The 21,174-nt window shown below is 42.3% G+C and overlaps 1 protein-coding gene across 1 annotated transcript; it reads left to right on the top strand.

Moving 5' to 3' along the window:
• The first annotated feature begins 1,472 nt into the window (after positions 1-1,472).
• NFKBIA (NFKB inhibitor alpha) lies at positions 1,473-6,784 on the top strand. The gene is made up of 6 exons (XM_087723692.1): positions 1,473-1,815; positions 3,115-3,223; positions 4,060-4,270; positions 4,734-4,822; positions 4,934-5,194; positions 5,919-6,784. The coding sequence occupies exons 1-6, from the start codon at positions 1,562-1,564 to the stop codon at positions 5,964-5,966; spliced, it is 972 nt and encodes a 323-aa protein (XP_087579818.1). The 5' UTR covers positions 1,473-1,561; the 3' UTR covers positions 5,967-6,784.
• The last annotated feature ends 14,390 nt before the right edge of the window (positions 6,785-21,174 follow it).

Below are 21,174 nucleotides of genomic sequence, written 5' to 3'. Positions count from 1 at the left end.
TCTGCATTGAAGTGTTTTTTTTTAATTCTTCCCAATCCAACAAAACATTGGAAAGAAATTATGTAAAGAAAGGTTGGGAGAAAAAAATTCCCTTCCAAAAGAAATTACCCTGAATCCCTGTGGGCAGGGGCTGGAACACTGCTGATTGCTTCATTTTAAGGCCAGTTACCTCCTTTGACCCAGGGCAGAGTTTGTGCCTCCTGGCTTGTTCCTTTCCGTGCAAACAAGCACGCATCTATTAGGTGGAACCCAAGAGGAAAGCAGAAAACTCACATGCACACACATTGCTTCCTAACACAGAAGAAATTTCTGATGCCTCCCTTAGCTACTGCTGGTAAACTGACTGGGAAGAATTTAGGAACACAGGCTTTGGGGCTTTCCCTGGGCGTTGAATTCCACATATCTTAAGCTTGAGAAACAGTTTTAGTCAACTCCACTAGGTGGCAGTGCAGACATTTTAAATTGAGACCAGCTGTCTTCATTCAGGCAGGGGGGGGGAAGGGGGGGGCTTTAAAAAAATCGCCCAGTAATTACATTGAAACTGGGCATTTCACAGTGCAAATATCTCAAAAGGCAAGTCAGCACCTGCCTCCCTCCAAATGCACTTCTAACCTTTTAAGGAGGACGATTTACGTTCCCAAATGCATGTCAATTTTTTTCCACACCCATGGTTCTTGTCCCCCCCCCCCAAAAAAAACAACCCACAATCCGCGTACTTCCCGTTGCATTTTATAGAGGAAAATAATACGAAGTTTGGGGCAAAGTTCTGGAAATAATTGCAGGAAATTAGCCTCTCACGAATGCACTTCTGCCTGCCTTGCAGCTGCTGTTAAAAGACGAAGGAAGCCGCGAAAATTGGGCAACTTTCAAACGTGCGCAAAAAATTGCTATGCGCCAACGTAAGGAAACCTGGGGTCTGTGAACAGGGATTTCCGTTACCGAGGAAAAATTGAGGTGCTGCCCCAAATTCACAGCTTTAAGATTCCCCTTCAAGAACGGCTTTGCAGTGCGAAAGGAAATTCCCCACTCTCCGCCCTGCGAGAAAGACCCAGCATCTTTTCCCAACCGAAAAGAAATTACAACCCAATGAGGGGATTCCCAAAAGAGGGGCCTTTTGAGGGATTGCAAGCTTTTGTTTACCCCTCACCTCGATCCGTGCAAATCCGCAAGGAATCGCACAGAGGGAAGGCAAGAAGCGCAAAAAAGCTCCACGGAGGAACAGAACGGCCTTAATCGCATCGAGTTATCCAGTCAAAAGAACTTTCCCTTCTGTGGGAAAAAAATTCCAGAGTGACTGGAGGGAGGGAATTCCTCAGCCAGGACACCCTTTGCTCCGCCACAGCAGCCTTTTTCAAACAGGACCAGACTAGTTCGAAACCTCGCCTTCCACTTGGGCTGGGAAATTCCCAGCCGCTGAGGCTCCTCCCCGTAGAAAAATCCCCTTCGCCGAAGCTCTATAGGCGAGCGCTGCCTCCGCCCGCCAGAATCTCCGGAGAGAACTTTGCAACTAGTTGAGCGGAGAGCGGCGGACTTGAGCGTTTGCGCGCACTCGGCCAAGGTCATGCTGAGCCCCGCTACTTTGGGCGACCCGATGGATTTTACAATGGACGGGCATCCCCGGGAGGTGTTGAAGAAGGACAGGCAGCTCAGCCTGATCCAGGACGACAGGCACGACAGCGGCTTAGGCTCCATGAAAGACGACGAGTTCGAAAATCTCGTCCGGGAATTGGAGGATATCCGAATCCAGCCCGTGGAAGCCGACTCGGGGAACTTAGCCCAGCCTTGGAAGCAGCTGGTGACCGAAGATGGAGACACGTAAGTCTTGGGACGCGGGGTTTGCAAATGCGGGGCGGGGGGAGGTGAAAAACGAGAGCCCCCTTCCCTCGGTTCACGTTGTTGGATTCCACGCATGGTGCAAAAAGTGCAAACCTCAACCTGCCGGGAGGGGAAGGGAGAAAGTGAAGTGGAAAGAGGAGTGAAGTTGTCTGCTGCTGCGTGGCCGTATGTTAAAAGTATTTTCACGTTGCCTTTCGGTATTTCTTTGATCTTCCACGCCGCCGCCCCCACTTCAGCATTCAAAGTCTATTTTAGAAATATAGCAAAGGGGGGGAGGGGGGATTACCAAGGAAAGGCTCTACGAGGAGGGGATTGAGTGGGATTTGTAAACTAGGGACTGCAAATAGGCAATCGATTTATTTATTTTCATGGGTTGAAGTTAATTTAATTCATTAAATGGGCTTGAATGCTTCGATCCCTTGAGAATATGTATACATCGTAGTGCAGGGGTGTCCAAACTTGGGGACTTTTAAGCCTTGTGGACTTCAACTCCCAGAATTCCGGCTGGGGAACTCTGGGAGTTGAAGTCCACAAGTCTTAAAAGTTCCCAAGCTTGGACACCCCTGCCGTAGTGAGAAACGGACGTTGGGCATAATTGTTTGGTTCAAAATTACGCCTGGTGGTTTCGGAAGACGTGCATCCGAGTATCTGGGCGCCGGCGCCTTTAAATTAAAAAGAAAAGAAAAAAAAGAAAAAGAATTCCAAACCTAGGTTGACACCCGAGAGCCCGTGTACTCTGAATCACCTTTGGAGTTTCCTGCCATTGCGTCGGGATTGGGGAAAAAGGAATGGGAATTTCCGCGTCGATCCTTAGGAACGAAGGAAGCGGAGAGGCCTTGGGAAGAACGATCCCTTTGATGCCCCTCCTTTTTCTCTCTCTTTTTTTCTTTTGTTACCTAAAAAAAAAAATCCCGGGGTTTTTTGCAAAACTGGGTTTTCCCCTCCCACGTCGCTTGCTTGTACTCGGCCGGGGGCCAAGTTGTGGAACTTGATGTACTAGCGGGGAGAGGGAGGAGCCTTCACTAGAGGCGCCGGGCGGGGTGTTGGGTGAAGTGCGCTGGAAAGTCCCTGGCGCTTTGCCCGGAAACACTCAGCTTCTCCACGGAAAATACCAGGCTGCAGCAATGCGCGGCCCTGAAAACCCCAGGCTTTCGAAATCGCCTTCTTTCCCCTATGACTCCAGTAGGCCCGTTGCCCACGTGATGAAGAGAACGAACTTATCCTGGAATTTTTTTTTTGGCTCATCATCGGGTTTTTCCCACTGTTTTCCTATTGCAGGATTCTCCATCTGGCTATTATTCACGAAAAAAAATCCTTAAGTTTGGAAATCGTTCACCAAGCAGGACGGGATGCTTCTTTCTTGAATTTCCAGAACAATCTCAACCAGGTAACTTTGCGTTTCTTGACCTGCAAAAGGGTCAGACTGGTGGGCTATGGACAGCATGGGGACAGTTTCAAATAAACTTGTAAAACAATAGATGAAAGAAAGGGTACAGTAAGAGAAAATCACAAAACAATATAACTATCAAGTATCATAAGAGGAAATATTTTTTCTTAAACTTGTTTGCCCATTGCTGGCAATAATTTATATTAAGAATATTTAAGGATCCTTGGATTTCACTAGCCTGACTTAGAAGTGGCTTTCCATGGTGGTAGAAATGGTTATTGGCCTGAGGGCTCCAGCTTTGCTTGCACACTAGTGTCATATTTTCACAAACATTTGGAAAGAAAGGCTTTCAAAAGTAAGGAAGTAGAACACCAATGGAGTTTATACATCTGATGTGGCTTAGCATGTTGAGTGATCCCAGCCAATACTCAAAATATTGGAGAATGCATTCCATGAAAAAGAAGAAGCATTGATAAATATTTTAGGTTCCTTTTCTCAGCTGTGCAAGCTCACTGGAAGACTTTAGCCAATCACTGCTTTCTAACTTATTTTACAAAATTTTCTGACAAAAAGTGCAGGAGTAATATACACAGTACCTTCACTTCTTGGAGAAAATGCAATCTGTAAGTCTAATGAATAAAATAAAGTTGCAATTTTTTAAAAGACTTATTTAACACTGCTGATCCTGAACATGCATGCATAATACAAAGCAGAGAGAGTCAGAGTAGGATTCATTAACTGAAATAAATGAAGGATTGTATGGCAATATGTATAGCAAAGAGATTGTGTTGTTTTTCTAGCAGATTGCCTTATTTTTGTCACTTATCCTTTTGTAGACTCCACTTCATTTGGCGGCAATCACAGATCAGCCTGAAATTGCTGAGTCTCTTCTGAAAGCAGGCTGTGATGCAGAAATCAGAGATTTCCGAGGAAACACACCGCTGCACATTGCTTGTAAACAAGGGTCCCTCAGAGGAGTTAATGTTCTTATACAGTATTGCCAGAAGCCCCAACTCCATTCTCTCCTACAAGCAGCAAACTACAGCGGTAAGTGCAAACATTGGCTGAATGGCTCACTTCGATATTGCTGACCTTGGCCTTTTGATTTGCAGTATTGGCCTGCATTCTCTTTGAAAGTTATTGTAACAAGTATCTGTAAAGTAAGAAATTCATCGTTTCCCTTTCCTCTGTACAGTGGCATTCCCCCAAATGAGTTCCCCTTCAGATTGTTGAAATCACAGTCTGCTAGTTGAAAATTCTGAGAATTCCTCTTTGGGATAGGTTTATGTAAAGCATTAGATGCACAAATGAAGTTTTCTTTTTTGGAATAATAGTATTCAAAGAATAATTGATAATTAAGCCAACCTATCAAACTACTTCATTTAGACAACCTGTGCTAAATAATGAATAGATTCTAATATGTATGATTTTCAAAATTATAGCTAACACCTTGGAGCAATTCTTTATGACAGGAAATAATGTTTTTCTCTCTCCTGTGCTTATTTAACAGGCCACACGTGTCTCCACCTGGCTTCTATTCAAGGATACTTGGCCATTGTAGAACGTCTTCTGTCCTTGGGAGCAGATGTCAATGCTCAGGTAGGTTTCTGTCTGGGGGGAAAAAAAGCAGACCATTTCATTATTTTGAAAGTAATTCTGGTGCCTTTTTCATTGCTAACTAAATGTTCCCTTTTGTTTTTCACTAAACAGGAGCCATGCAATGGTAGGACTGCCTTGCATTTGGCCGTAGATTTGCAGAATGAAGGACTGGTTTCCCTTTTGTTGAAGCATGGAGCAGATGTGAACAAAGTAACCTACCAGGGCTATTCTCCATACCAGCTCACATGGGGAAGAAATAACTCCTTCATACAGGAACAGTTGAGACAATTTACCACACTGGATTTGCAGATGCTATCAGAGAGTGAAGATGAAGAAAGCTGTGAATCAGAATTGGAATATACGGAAGATGAAGTAAGTTGTGTGCAGCTAGAATTCCCCAATAATTTTCACATATTTTTCTATGAGGCAAGAAGTATGAAAATGCATTGTCCATTGATAGTTTATAATTGCCTTGGGTTCCTTAAATCAATTTACTTACAATTTAATTACAATTTAATTAATTTCTTTACAATCATCTGTAAAGTAAACCTTTGGATACAGAAAGATGTAGAAAATTTTCTGATTCAGTGCACTTGCATCAAGTACGTTGCTGTACTAAATTGCTTTTTTTAATGCACATAAATAAGATGTTGACAAAAATATTTTGCATGTTATACTGTTCGGCTAGTGACCCCACAAAAGTATTGATGACACAGATTATGATGGATGCACATACACAAACACACAAAGGGTCCTATGATCACATTTTGGGCATTCGGCAACCTGTCTGAATTTAAGGCCAGCAAACTACCCATTGCAGACACATGATTGCTTGCTTCATAATCAACACAACTTAACAACTGTTAATTACAGGCTCAATTACTGTTGTAAGTTGAGGACTCCAAAAGCCAAGAGTAGAGCTTCTTAATCATTGTTACCCTTAGATTTTAGAAAATCACATTGATGCAAAATGTGATGCTAACTTGTGTGCATTCACTGAAAGTTATTGGTGCATTGGCTTGTATATTGCGGAAGAGAGCATTTACTAGAAATACAGATCCATAAACTGATTTTTTTTTTAATTTCCCTTGTCCAGCTTCTCTATGACGACTGCATTATTGGTGGACGGCATGTGTCTTGTTAGAGGAGGAGAATTGTTGAAAGACTACAACTACAACCATGTGAACAGTTGCAGAACTGCAGCAGTCACCCTATAAAAATCAACATTGTGAAAACAGAAAGATGCCAAAAGTGGTTGAGTTATTCTCCATGTGTGACATTGGTGTAGTAGATCTCAACATGGTCTCAGAAGAAGAATTGAGAACTGCAGAGTCTACCTGTGTGTTCACTCTATAACAGGACTGGCTAGATCTATCATCTCTTGTGACTTTTTGGAAGACATTCCATATGTTTCTGCTTGACTGATAAACCTGTTCCAAAGACTGAGAGTAGGAACTCTTTGTTATGCATAGAAGAATTGTGGCAATCCTCAGACTGATTGGATTGACCATTTATTAGAAGGATAGGAATGACATACAGCAAGGGTGTCAAACTCCAGACCCGTGGGCTGAATCCGTCCTGGAAATAGCAAAGGACTGTCCCGCAGTGCCTCTGGCAGCCAAAATGAGGTGCGGAGGGGCCCACGGGTCACCCATTTTTGACTCTGGACAGCCTTCAACAGTGTGCGGGCCAAATCGCACCCCGTTTTGGCTGGCAAAGTGCTGCAGGAGGTGTCCATCCCGTCTTCCCCCTACCACCCCCCACCCCCCCCACGAGCGGCCTGTGGAGGAGAACTACAATGCTGATCCGGCCCTCGAAGAAATCCAGTGTGACACTCCTGACATACAGGCTGTCTATTGCCAGCCCTGTACTTTATAATATGTATATCATGTATAGTTTGTAAATTTTGTGAATAGTTTTCTTACTTGTGAGGTGCGTATTTATTAAAAAAATGAAAAATGACCTGGCTCTGGTGAAATGGTTCTTTTGCTGAAAAAAAAAAAAGCTTCAAATGAAATCAAGCAGCTGAAACTCAATTCATTTCCGTATATATAGAAGGATTTTTAAAAGATAAAATAATGCTGCAGATTTTACTGCATTGCAGGCTATTTGGGCACTGCTCAGCTTCATTTCAAGACTATTGAAGCAGTGCTGCCTGAAAACATTTCCTTGCTCGTGGTTAGCATGGCTAAATATAGTGTGTGTGAATGAAATAATAGTAGCTCTTTAGGCTAAGCAACCAAGTTGATTATGATACTTATATCCAATCATGATAACTGAAAATGCAAGTGATTTGCAAGATTCTCTAGCACAGAATCAAGAGATGGGGGGTGGGGGGGGTGGACTTCAATTAAATATAAAGGACCAAACTAATGACAAAGGTGGAACTAATGAAGAGGTGGGTAGCTTCTGCCTTTTAAGAGCAACTATTAATGGTAAAGAAACTAGCAGTCAAGAACTATACTGCAGATTGGCACATAGTAGTTTAGCATTAAAGGCTTTGAAAAAGATAAGAGAAATTCCTACAAAGATCAGAATCATGCAGGGAATTTTTTTTCCTGTGACTCTTAAGGAAATGAAAAATAAATTTTGAAAAAGCAAGTCAGAAAAACCATTGATATTTCTGAACTCTGGTGTGGAAAAAGACTCGAGATTACCATTGATAGCTGAGAACACAAATAAATAGATCATAGAGCAAATCAATTTAGTTATCGCTCAAAGCATAAATAATCAAACTCACATCACATTTGGATACATTATGCAAAGATCTGGTTTCCTTGAGAAATTCATAATGCCTGGAAAGGTGGAAAGAGAGAAAAGAGGATGACCAGCAGCAAGGTAGATGGACTTGATTACAGCAATAATGGGTGCACTGTTAGGAGACCTGAAGTCAGGGGTGGGCTGCAACAGGTTTGCCTGGACTCAGGAGAATCCATAGCTAACGTTATGGCCAGTTCGGAGAACCTCCAAATCCCACCCCTGGCTGGCCCTGCCCACCCCACCCCTCCCAGGAGTCTCCACATGGCCCGTTTTGGATGCGAGGTAAGTGCAGGGCCCATGCGTAGGCTCGGGGAGAGGGATGGGCCTCCTGGAAGTTCTGGAAGGCTGGAAACGGGCCTGCTTCTGGCCTCCGGAGGACCTCTGGAGCCCGGGGGAGGAAGTTTTCACCCTCCCAGACGCTCAAAGAAAACCTCCAGAGCCTGGGGAAGGCGAAAATGCCTCTCCCCCCCCCCCACCATGGTGCAGGCCCACCCAGCAACTGGGCAGAGAACCTGTTGCTGAAATTTTTGAAGCCTACCCCCACCTGAAGGGTCTGGTGGGGACAGGCCATCCTGACGATGGTCTATCTACATGATCATGAGCAGGGACGTGCAGTCACTAGAGGCAAGGGAGGTGGAGCCTCCCCAGTCTCCTGAGAGAAAGGAAAGAGTTTTAAATATATTTTTTAAGGAATTAAAGCCAGGATAGTTGCTACCAGATTTCAAGTCACAGTGGCTTGGTGTCTGCTCTCAGTGTTAACTAGGAGGAGGCGAGAGAACTCGGGGCCTCTTTTGCTTAAGAAAGTTTTCGCCTTTTAAAAGTTAAGGCGGAGTTAAAAAGCAAAAGATTTAATATGCAAAAGAGGCACTGATTCTCCCGCCTCCTGATCTGGGAGCAGCGAATCATGTCTTGCACTTGAGCGACTGTGCAAGTGCAAGGGTGATTCTGGAGAGGTTTTTCTTTGACCACTAGCCGCCATTTCTTCAGCAGCCAGCCCAGCACCGAGCGGGGAGGACGAGGAGGAGGAGAAGAGCGGTGAGCCCTTGTCGGGTGGGGGTGGGTGCTGGCTGGCTAGGAGGAGAAGAGTGGTGAGTCTTTGTGCCGGCCGGCCGGCCGGCCAAGCAGGGAGCAGGTCGGGTGGGGGTGAATGGCTGGCTGGCTGGGAGAAGAGCAGTGAGTCCCTCCCCAGCCAGCCAGCCACTCACCCCCACCCGACCTGCTCCCTGCTTGGCCGGCCGACTGGCCGGCACAAAGACTCACCGCTCTTCTCCTCCCAGCCAGCCAGCCACCCACCCCCACCCAACCTGCTCCCTGCCTGGCCGGCCAGCTGGCACAAAGACTCACTGCTCTTCTCCTCCCAGCCAGCCAGCCACCTGACCTGCTCCCAAGAATGTCAGCGGGGACGAAGGAGGCGGGGGGCGAGGCGGCAGAGCGCAACAGCGGCGAGAAGCAACACCCCCGCCGCTGTGCCCGACAGGCATCTCGCGTTTATGTCCATCATAAACGAGAGACGCCTGTCGGACACAGCGGCGGGGACGTTGCTTCTCGCCGCTGCCGCGCTCTTGCCTCACCAACGGTATCCCTCACCGCACGTCACTGAGAGTCTGCATCAACTTGATGGCATATTATCAATCAGCCTAGTGATGATATCTTAAAAACCTTCCTGGGACTTTTGTCAACTTCGTTCCAAAGCACAAGAAGAGACCATGCTTATACACCTTGTACATATGACACTTGGTCATGTCTGAAGTTTCAATGGGTTAATTACTCTGGTTTTCTGAGTAGAGAAAAAAACAGTAAGCATTTAACATTGAATTATTGCTCATGCAGACGTGCAGCAAATTATTACTGCCTTGAGTCACACCATGTTATCAATATGCCTCTTGCAGTTAGTACTAATAACCAATTCCACAAGTTTACCTTTTATGCCTCACATTTTGCTCAATATGTTTAACTTTTTTACAAATTACGGTATACCATATATGTACTAAAGCAGTGATCCCCAACCCCGGGTCCGCGGACCGGTGCCGGGCCGTGGAGTATCTGGCACCGGGCCGCGCAGCGGCCGGGGGCCATGATCGCTGCAGCGGCCGGGGGCCATAGTTTCTTTCTGTATGCAAATTAGGGCTAACTGGCACAAGGGGTGTTACTGGACCACTGGTGGCACTCTGACGTCACCAGCGGCCCACCGCCCCCCTGTGTCCAGCGCTGCCCTTCTCATTCCTTTTCAGCGCTTCAGCGCTGGCCGATTCCTGAAAAAAACCTAAGAGCGCCTGCGCAGCTACGTAGGGCTAGCGTAGACAGCGCTAGTAGCGTAGCCTTGCACTTTATATTTATGTAATTGTATTTTATTTTGTAAGGCATGTTTAAATACAATAAAATAAAAGTTGTTTAATCAAAACAATCTGATATATAAACAATCAATGTGTCGTCGCGAACAACGCCCCCCCCACCCCTGCGCGCGCTCAGCGGGCCACGGTAAAATTATCAAAGGCTGACTGGTCCGCGGCGATAAAAAGGTTGGGGACCACTGTACTAATGGATCCTTTTCTATGTAGGTAGGATGAACAGATGAGAGTTTATATCTTATTAAGTTAACCCCTTGGTTTCTTTCATTACAGAGTGTCATTGAAACTTTTATAAAATATATAATCAGAGTTTCTAGCTAGTACGGTTTTTCAAATGACTTCATAAGCCCTGCATTAATCCAAAACTGTAATATGTGCAATGGATACATTTGCCCTGTATTGCCTTTTTATAGTTCTGACTAAGGTCCTTGAACCTTAGCCATCATAGTTTGAAAGAAGGAAACTCAAATCAGGAGATGTAAGTCCTTGCTGCCTTGCATTCAAAGTTGCTTCTTTGGAAATTATTATAGATGGTGTCATACTGAGTCAGGGTTATTCCCATTCCTTCCATGCATTTGTCAGCATGATCAAAGGTCATGCTTTAAAACTTCCTGGTAGTATGAAAAAAATGTGGTATTCATAATGTAGTCTGCAGTTTAAATTTGAATTTGATCTTAGAAAATAAAAATCCTGCACTTTTATTTTATAAAGAGTTAATCATTTCACGACTGCATAAATGAGTTGATTTATGCTCATTGACTGGAAGAAATAGTGCCATTGGATGAGCATGTAAAGGAAAACTGATTATGCTAACAGTTCCAGAAAGGCTGGCAGAAAAAGTTACTTGGGTAATTTTCAAAAACTTGTAACTGGTAGATGTTTTTTCCTTAAAAATAAAATAAGGGAACTTATAATTAATCACATTCACCTGTCAAACACCCTGTTTATTTCACAGTAAAATCGTGTCCTTTTCATACACAGTTTCTGCATAACTTAAGATACATATTCAAAGATGTAAGGTGTGTGTACATTTGTTTTTTTAATTTTTTTTATATATTATCAAAAATTGAGATTCATCTGTGGACAGTATCACTTCTTTAATAATGAAATGAAAATGAGCTATTTTGAAACTTATCCAAACACCACAAAAGCAATTCAAGAAGTACCTGGATTTTTTTTTAATGATTTCATAAGCCCTGCATTAGCATATTAAGAAAGAAGGCACTTAAAGATTTGGAATCTGGATTATTTCTTCATTCTGCTTCTGAATAACCTTTTTCATATTCATTCATTATCTCAAAATAGCTTTCAACTATGATCAAGAACCTAATGAGCAAACACAGTTTATTTGTACAGGGCACCTTTGCCTTATATGATTGTTTTGACTTGATAGGAAAGCTTTTAAAATCATTTGAAATAAGGAGAAAGTATTCAAAGGAGAAAGAATACTAGTTTTGGTCCGGCTGCCCTCCTCTTAGAACAGATATAAAGCCAACTACTTTATATTAAAATTCCTAGCATGGTCATCATTGACCATGCTGGCTCCATTTCTGGAAACTTTAGCTCAGCATAGCTGGAGTTCCACAGGTTCTTGATATATAAATTACTAAAGAAATAGATTCCGAGACACACATTGCCATTCTCACAACATTGTTCTCAGTGATAGTTCCACGTGGGGGATGATTGTGTAGTAACCAGCCTCTTCTGGCCTTGAGGGCTAGTGTGCAATTTCAAAGCTGGGTTAAAACAGTCATGCATTGTTTGGGGACTCATTATGGACAAGAGGAATGACCCTCTGAAAACAATTGCTTTTTATTTAGGTGTGTGTGTGAATTAGTTGATGGATTTAGTATGTCCCTGTTCTTTCTCCTCTCATACAGAGTTACATACTTCAAGAATATAAAAGTCTCGTGTTTTCCCCCATTGAAAGTAGGTATCCCACAGGGTTAATATGAATTCCACTTATTTTTTGTGTGTGCGCCTTCTGGCACTTATTTTATCTCCTGTGTCTTCAGAATCACAAAGCTACTGTACTGAATAAACTCCAACTTCAGTAGGCCATGCCTTCTCCCAGGTTATTGACTCAGTTCTTTACACTAATAGCGCATGATCGAAGAGAATACGTTGGAGAACAGCCATTTTCAACAGTGGTGGCAAAGGAAGCTAGATGGCTGGCAGTTATAATTTTTAACTGACGCCAACAACAAAAAAGGGAAAATCCTTAGTGACCAAGCAATAGCTTTTGCTCCTAGAAATGCAAGAGAGATATTATCTATTCCTCTTCTATTGAGTGAAAGCTGCGTGGGTATGTTAGAACTGTGTACAATGCAGAGAAACTAAGTGTTATTAGAAAAGAATGTTCTTAGAAAAATCCCATTGTTCTAGAACTGTGATTCGGCAACAGTAATGGAAGGATAATCTTCCAATCAACTTTTCTTACCTATTCATGTAAACATGTTTGATTGGAGGGCTTATTAGAGCCCCATCTGAGTTGACTACACAAGGTTTGTTTAGCTCCCAAAAGATGATTGATTAGAACATTTGGCCTGATTAAACACCTGGCCATAACCAAATTCTTCTGTGTCTCTTCTTAGTGCAAATGTGGAGGAGAGAAAAGACTTCAGTACAAGTCTTTCCCAACCTAATGTCTTCCGAGTATCTTGGTTTATATTTTGTACGATTCTAGCCAGTATGGCCATAATGATAGCAACTGGGAATTATATTCAACTCATTTGAGTAGCAGGTTGGGAAAGCTATTTCAGAAAAATATTATTATTATTATTATTATTATTATTATTATTATTATTATTATTATTATTATTATTATTATTGTACAATTGTATCACAGCGGCCAGTTGTTTCGCCGGATTTGGCATTGGTTACTAGTCGGGCCCCACCCAGGGGCCTAGGACGTAGTAACGTATTTTTGTAATATGCGTGCAGATCCAAGCAGTGCGGCTTTTTGCATTTGACTGATGGTGATTTTGTCAATTTTTAACTGTTTTAAATGTAATTCCAGTGCTTTTGGAATAGCACCCAGTGTGCCAATTACCACTGGAATTACCACTGCTGGTTTGTGCCATAGTCGTTGAATTTCGATTTTTAAGTCCTGGTATCTTGCGATTTTTTCATGTTCCTTCTCGGCGACCCTGCTATCACCTGGTATTGCGATGTCTATGATTGTGACCTTATTTTTCTCAACCAGTGTGATGTCTGGTGTATTATGCGCCAGTATTTTGTCGGTTTGTATACGGAAATCCCACAAGATCTTGACCATCTGATTTTCTGTGACTTTTTCAGGCTGATGTTCCCACCAGTTTGTTGCTGTTTTAATATTATAATTTTTGCACAAATTCCAATGGATCATTTGTGCTACTGAATTGTGCCGCAATTTATAATCAGTCTGCACGATTTTTTTACAGCAGCTGAGTATGTGATCAACAGTTTCGTCAGCTTCTTTGCAAAGTCTGCATTTGGCATCATCAGAGGATTTTTCGATTTTGGCCTTAATGGCATTTGTGCGGATAGCTTGTTCTTGCGCAGCCAGGATTAGTGACTCTGTTTCTTTCTTTAATGTACCTGTTTTTAACCATAACCAAGTTTGTTCCCTGTCCACTTTATCTTTTATTTTTTCCAGAAATTGACCATGCAGTGCTTTGTTCTGCCAACTCTCCATTCTTGATTTTATCACATCTTTTCTGTATTCTTGTTTTGTCTGTTGGGCCTTCAGTAGATTTTTGTTCTTTACTTCGATTAATAGATGTTCTTGACTTTCTTTTAAATAATCAGCCAGTGCATGTTTTTCTTCTTCAACTGTTTGCTTCACTTGTAATAATCCTCTGCCACCTGATTTTCGGGGCAGATATAGTCTATCAGTATCACCACGTGGATGTAAACTGTAGTGCATTGTCATTAGTTTTCTGGTTTTTCGGTCCAAAAGGTCCAAATCAGCTTGTGTCCAGTTAACTATGCCAGCTGTGTATCTTATAACTGGTATTGCCCAGGTATTTATGGCCTTGATTGTATATTATTATTATTATTATTATTATTATTATTATTATTATTATTATTATTATTATTATTATTATTATTATTATTATTAAAAAGAAATTGTGGCATTTTCCATTCCTACTAGAATCTGAAAATGCATGATTTATAATTGCCATGACTGAAGTGGGCCCAAAAGTCCCATCAATATGGAAAGTTGAACAGGAAGTAGGCAGATATAATCAGCTGCTTAAAATACGGGGAAATCCCGTTGGCCATCTGCTCAAGGTTCAGACTAGTAAATGATCTTATCCAGCTGCAGCCATGTTTGCTCTGAGGTAGGGCTGTGTGGCATCCCATTCAGACAACCCAGACTCAGCATTGCAGGCATAGGCAGCAGTGGTCATGAGTTTCCTGTTCCAATGACAGCAGCATTTTGTCTCTGCATGGTTTCTCTCCATGATCAGAAAAATTTGTGGGATTGTTCCCACAAACAAAGTGGGAAAGTATTGGAAAGGATGGGTTGGCTCTGTACCTGCATGGCTACAGAGAATCTTATTTGGATCCTGACGTTCCAGTCTATGAAACTTAAGGCTCAGCTAATGCCTTCCTGTCTCTCCGTGATCATTCAAAATCTTACTTCTATCTGTTATTACCAGAGAAACTTACAAAATACACTTGTTCATGCACATGCACACACACACACCAATATATGTTCTAAATAAAATGGAAGTACTGTAAAAACTCATTTTTTTTAGAGATGTCAACATAGTGAATCTTCATTGATTCATTCATTTTATATAAATTCCAATTTTTTTTTTTACCATATTGTGTTTCTTCATTGTTTAACAGCCTGGTATTTAACTAATATACCTTAGAAAAATGTAGCCTCCTATGTTCAAGAACAATGAATAACAATGTTCCAGATACCAAATGCAGCCTGGTAACAATAGGGGAAACAAGTGAAGTATATAGCAAAATCATGGAGTGGCAGGACATTTTTTTTTAAAGAAATCCAAATTGGCAATGCTTTACCTGCTGTGCAATTTTGTTCAAAGCTGGTGGAAAAAAGGAATAATTCATAGTTGGCAGTGTGTATTGATTATAGTTGAGGAAAGTGGGAGTTGAACCCAATTACAAGGGAGCTGAAAGCTGTATAAGGCAAATTATGAGTTGAATACAAGTAATGTGGATATTTCCCTCAGCAAATCCCCCAAACTATTCTGTGTTTCCAGGTAGTTTATAATTTTCCCTAAATACCTTTCATTTTAAAATAAATAAAAATGAAGATAAAAACACTTAATCAACAGTCCATAATTTTCTTCTTGTTTGTCTCATCCTCCATTGTTCTCAACAGTGTCTTCCCAATCTGGTCTCTTCTTTTTGTCCTCCTCTTTTGATGTATCCACAATAGCGCCAACCAATCCATCACATCCTTCCTTTATTAGTTTTACCCTCAACTGTTTTTTAATCCTCCTTCTTACTATTTGTTCCTCCCCCTCTTTGCAGTTGCAAAGAAATTGTCCTTCCTTCTTCCATATTCCAGGCAAAATACTTCAAAGCAAAGTGTTATCTCCCAGTTGCTTCTCATTTTGATTCCCAAGAAGTCTTGGGAAGAAACAGGATACAGCATCATTTAGAAGCAAAATATGACAGGAATCGATGCATTTTGATTCTGTTTTCAAATGATCTTGATTAACATGGCTAGTCTAGTGAAGAGAAGGACCAGGGGAGACATGATAGCAGTAGTTGAGGGGCTGCTACAGAGAGGAGGGGTCAAGCTATTTTCCAAGGAGCTTCATCACTTGAGACTTTCAAGAAGAGATTGGACTGCCATTTGTCAGAAATGGTGTAGGGTCTCCTGCTTGAGTGGGGGTTGGACTAGATGACCTATAAGGTCCCTTCCAACTCTGCTAATCTGTTAGCTGTTAACATTTTAAGAATTAAAATATAGGGGACAACCTAGCACTTCATTGGCACAGAGGAAGATGCTTGGGGATGCAGATGTTGCAGGAGGTTTTTAACACCAGTACATTCTTATCTACATTTTGCTGTTGGATAATTAACATTGGTTGTTTCAGACTCTTTTCCTTTTGAATCTATCATTTCTTTTCTAAAGGAATTGGACAAAATTGCTTATTACGAGATTAAACTCTGCAACTGATGCCCATTGATGGTGGATTTGGTACACTCTTGAGTCAAACTGCATGTGATTTATTTTTAAGGACCTCTGTATATCAATTTATAATTAGTATCATTAAGAAACAAGACAAAATTGCTTTAAAATGTATACCAAATTGTCAGTCTTAAATCAGGAGTAGGGAACTATGGCCCCTTTATGATTTGTGGACTTCAACTCCCAGAATTCCTGAGTCAGAATGGGTTGAAGCCAGCATGAGTTGAAGTTCACAAGTGATAAAAGGGCCATAGTTCCCCACCTCTGTCTCAAATAAACCCAAAGTCAGCTTGTTGAAGCTCCTCCATTTGAAATAGTTTCTTTCTGCACTTATAACATATTCTACATTCAGAGCTTCATTCCGGAAATGTACCAACCTTGTGTTTCAGAAGCTATATGAGTGTACTAAAGCATCCATTCACTGAATTGTGCAATAGAAAAGCAAATCAGTAATATCAGGAAACTTCTAAGTGATCGTGGAGGAGATGGAAATATGCTGTTGTAATGTGATGGGATGTGGGTGGAATGAAGAAGCTGGTAAAACCTTGGTAAATCTAATTTGCTGATAAATCAGACTTTCAAATCTGTCATTGCTCCACTCCTGGCTACTTTTTTCCATGTGTATAAAAACATGATTTATATTCTTTAAAAAGAGATGATGAAGAAGAAGAGGAATGAATGTACAGTTAGCCGAATATACATGTAGATAAGAATAAAGGCAGAAGCAAAGGAGATGATGCCCTCAGACTAGATGTGCAGGACTATAAGTCCTATAGATGCCTGCTATCATGCTGGTTAGTAATTTGAGAGGTATGTTCCCAACTTCTCTGGAGAATACATAGTTTCTTTGTTTGTTCAGTTGGTAGCTACCCATCTCACCCATGACTCTGGGTGACTCATTCAATTAAATAACATAAAACAATTACAAATAAACATCTAGAAAAAAAGGACAGCTTAAAGCAATTAAAACCATAAAATATAATCCACAGGAGAGTACAACCCATTCGTTACTTATAACCAGTGGTGGGTTCCTACCGGTTCAGCCTGGTTTGGCCGAACCAGTAGTGGCATGCTGGCCTGGGTCGCAGAACCGGCAGCGACCCAGGCTAACCATGCCTCCAAACCAGTTCCCCGGTCCCCACAGTCCCCACTGCCATCTTATTTTTTAGTTCTGCACAGGCGCAGAAAAATTTCTATTGAACTGCGCATGCGTGCAAAGCATGCCCATGAGCAAACTTACAGTAATGCCGGCTAGAACCCACCCTTGAGTATAACCAAATCTCATGCTTCATACCTCCCCTGGATCTCCAGGCACGCTGGCAAAGCCATGTCTTCAAAGCCTTCTGAAAGGTCAACTGGGCCAATGGCAAACTAACCATGGGACAGATTGAGCAAGATTAAATAGTGTAATCCATGTTCTGTGGTTAAGTCCACGCTGTCTGTCATTTGCATTCATCCATAGACCAAAAATAGGCCCACACTGCTTGAGGAAAAAATATTCTGCAAGTCTTTTAATGGTATATTTGTATATATTTACACCAGTAGCCTTATTGTAGGGACTATGTCCCTTTGGGCACAGATCCTGAAGATTTTGAAAGTAAGGAATTTCTCCAGCCATTCAACAACCTGTCTGCCTCTTCAGTTTAATGAACTGTTAAATAGCAGGGACTATATTACATACTATATACCAGAAGAAGAAAAAATCTCTTGATACAATTGTAGAGGAAAACAAATTTAGAAAAAAATAGTTACCCAATGCTACTCCTGAATCATTAATGCAATGTTATCCCATCTGAGTCTAAATCTGGGATCTTTATTGGAACACAATAGAGCCTTTTGACTTTCGCACTTGGGCAGGACATTTGGCCGAGAAAAACAGGGACCAAAACTATTAGCACATGACTCCCGCTGCCATGCTTTTCAGTCTATCTACAGTCCAAGGGACAAGGGCAAGACAAGAGCAAGTATTTGTAGTCACAGTGAAAAGGAGCAGAGATGCACAAGCAAACACTGTCTTCTCAATGCAGAAGCACATGGGGGGAGGAGAATGAGCAGGGATTGCCAAACAACTAAAGTATTTGAGGACCCAGATTGTTGGGGGCAATATGCTGACTCTCTGTAAACCGCTTAGAGAGGCCTGAAAGGCCTATGAAGCGGTATATAAGTCTACTGCTATTGCTATTGCTATTGCTATTGTCTTCGTGCAACAAGGAATCATCAGATTACAGCTTATTTTTAGAGAACAGGGTATTTTCAAGGAGTAGCAGCAGGAACTTCATCAGGTTTACCAGCAATCTAAAATCAATAGGGGTATCGGTGTTTCTAACATAGGTGTTTGTGTGGTTAAGAATATGAAGGTTGCTGTTTTTTTTTTTTTAAATCAAGCTTCTGATAGTGTGTGCTATACCCTCTGCACTAATCAAACAGGTGCTAAGGATGAAGGGGAACTCAGACACAAAACAGGTTACATAGAAAACAAACACAGGGTCAGTCAAAAAGGAGAAACCCATAAAGAATGAGGAATGAACAGGGTGAACTAGAAATCCAGGTACATGAGGACAGATATGCTATTGTTGCCATTACAAAAACTTGGTGGGATGAAACCCATGAATGGAATATATAGCTAGAAGGATTTAAATTATTTGAAAGAAACAAGACCTAATAGAAGAGATGGAGTTGCGCTATATCTCTACAGAAATACAGCAGAACAATGATGAAAATTATCTTGAATGCCTTTGGGTCAATATAAAGGGGGTGGGAGTTGTAGGGGACCACACTTGTTGTTAGTTGCGAAGTCGTGTCCAAGCCATCGCGGCCTCATGGACAAAGCTCCTCCAGGCCTTCCTGTCCTCTACCATCCCCCGGAGTCCATTTAGGCTTGCACCGACTGCTTCAGTGACTCCATCTAGCCACCTCATTTTCTGTCGTCCCCTTCTTCTTTTGCCCTCAATCTTTCCCAGCATGAGGGTCTTCTTCTCCAGTGTCCTTCCTTCTCATTAGGTGGCCAAAGTATTTGACTTTCATCTTCAGGATCTGGCCTTCTAAAGAGCAGTCAGGGTTGATCTCCTCTAGGACTGACCAGTTTGATCGTCTTGCAGTCCAAGGAACTCAAGGAGCCTTTTCCAGCATCATAGTTCAAAGGCCTTAATTCTTTGGCGCTCAGCCTTTCTTTTGGTCCAGCCATACATTGCAACTGGGAACTCTTTCTCACAGTGCACCAGGGGTGGGTTCTGGCAGGCGCTACTGCTGGTTCGCTCATGTGTGCATCGTGTGCTTGATGTGTGCTGTGTGCACATGTGCAGTCCAATTAAAATTGTTCTGCGCATGCGCAGAAGCGAAAAACAAGATGGCAAAAACAAGAAAAACAAGAGAACTAGTTTGGGGGCATGGCAGGCCTGGGTCACTGCCGATTCCAGCAACCTAGGCTGCCAAACCACTACCAGTTCGGCCAAACTGATCAGAACCAGTAGGAACCCACCACTGCGATGCACCATGAGGCTGATGGCTTCAACCTATGTTTATTTCTAAAAGTTCTTTATATTGTTGACATAATTATTGAGACAGAGCTCTCCCCATGCAAACAAGAGTGTTTCTTGCTTCTGAGACACGATCATACTGGTTTTGTAACAGTGTTTGTAGAAACTGGTCATTTAGTTCATAGAAATAATCTGTAGCAGGATTGAGATCAGATATTTTAAATCTTTGCTGTGATCTTAGATGCAATAGAAAGGTTCCTAATTTGCTCTTGACATTTTCTGATAGTTCTAATGTAGGGAATTATATTTTATCATTTCTGTTTTTCTTTTATTTCTGCAGAAGTACTTCATTCTGCAGTGATATCTTACAAGAGCACATGGACAAACTGAAGATCAGAATTTTGCCCATAATTTTCTGAAGAGGTTTTAGTACAGTGTCCTACAGCATTGGCATATTTGCACTCAGATTATGTGATCTGACAGGAATACCAGGCAAAAACCGTTTTCCTCTTCTAGCTTCTCTAAATAACATAGACAGATAAATAAGCAGGCTTTGCTATTCTTCCCCACCTCCTGTTTTTCAACACTGCTATTGGTTCTTCTAAATGTGAATTTCATTTGTCAAAGGCAAGCAAGGTTATGATAGGAAAATGATGAGCCAATATTCAAATGGCTTTGCTATACGAATAAACTAGTATCTACAGTTTTCTTTGTCTTTGGTTGACCACTATAGGATTAAATCACAGTAAACAGAGCAATACCCCAAGTCTTATTTAAACTAGCATAATTTATAAACTTTTGTATTTCTGGATCAGAGGTGGGTTCCTACCGGTTTGGACCAGTTCAGCCGAACCAGTAGTAACTTGGCAGCCTGGGTTGCTGGAACCGGCAGCGATCCAGGAGTGCCACCTCCCACCCCCTGAACTGGTTCTCTCAGCAGCACCATAGGCTCCGCCTCTTCATTTTGCCTTCTGCGCATGCACAGAGCATTTTTTGTTGCACTGTGTATGCTTGTGCATGCGGGGGGGGGGAGAGAAGCATCCCTGAGTGAACCGGCAGTAGCGGCAGCCGGATCCCACCCCTGTTCTGGATGTTACCCCACAGAAGTCTTCAACTTTAACATTCCATGATTCTCTTGAGTTTTTTTGGAACAGCTTAACCTGCTGTTGGTAAGGTTATGAGAGCTTCTAAGTTATACAGTTTCATCAGGCAATTTGAAACCTGTGTAATAAAGCCTTTTTAGTGGTGGGTTGCAGGCGGTACGCCCCGCTTTGGGCGTACAGGAGCCTGTCCGGACCACCAGATGCTGTTCCAGTATGGTGCTCCAGAGGGCCCACCCGCCAGCCTGAGTTCCTTACCGGTCTTTTAAGTCTTTGGCACCTTCGTGCATGGCGTGTACAGCGCCTATGCAATGCTCCGCTGAGCAGCTGGAGCTTCGCAGAAGCTCGCGGAGGCACTAAGATGCATGCACGCTCTGCGCGTGTTCATGTGGATGCCGCTAGGCCCGTTCCAAATGTACCAGTTGGAACAGGATCTGGAACCCACCACTGAGCCTTTTGTATAGCTATTTAAACCAAAATAACTCAATGTTGTTTCTTAGCCATT

This window comes from Thamnophis sirtalis, unplaced genomic scaffold (assembly GCF_051295495.1).
Source record: "Thamnophis sirtalis isolate CommonGarterSnake01/CBP01778 unplaced genomic scaffold, rThaSir2_p1.2 scaffold_1, whole genome shotgun sequence".
NCBI lineage: Eukaryota > Metazoa > Chordata > Lepidosauria > Squamata > Natricidae > Thamnophis > Thamnophis sirtalis.
Note: the sequence above shows the minus strand (reverse complement) of the source record. Positions and strands in the feature narration are given on the sequence as shown.

Bases quoted from the DNA above. Each gene is read 5' to 3' on its own strand.
- NFKBIA (XM_087723692.1), top strand. From the start codon at position 1,562: ATGCTGAGCCCCGCTACTTTGGGCGACCCGATGGATTTTACAATGGAC. The intron at 1,816-3,114 runs GTAAGTCTTGGG...TTCCTATTGCAG, and splicing joins GTGACCGAAGATGGAGACAC to GATTCTCCATCTGGCTATTA. The intron at 4,823-4,933 runs GTAGGTTTCTGT...TTCACTAAACAG, and splicing joins GAGCAGATGTCAATGCTCAG to GAGCCATGCAATGGTAGGAC.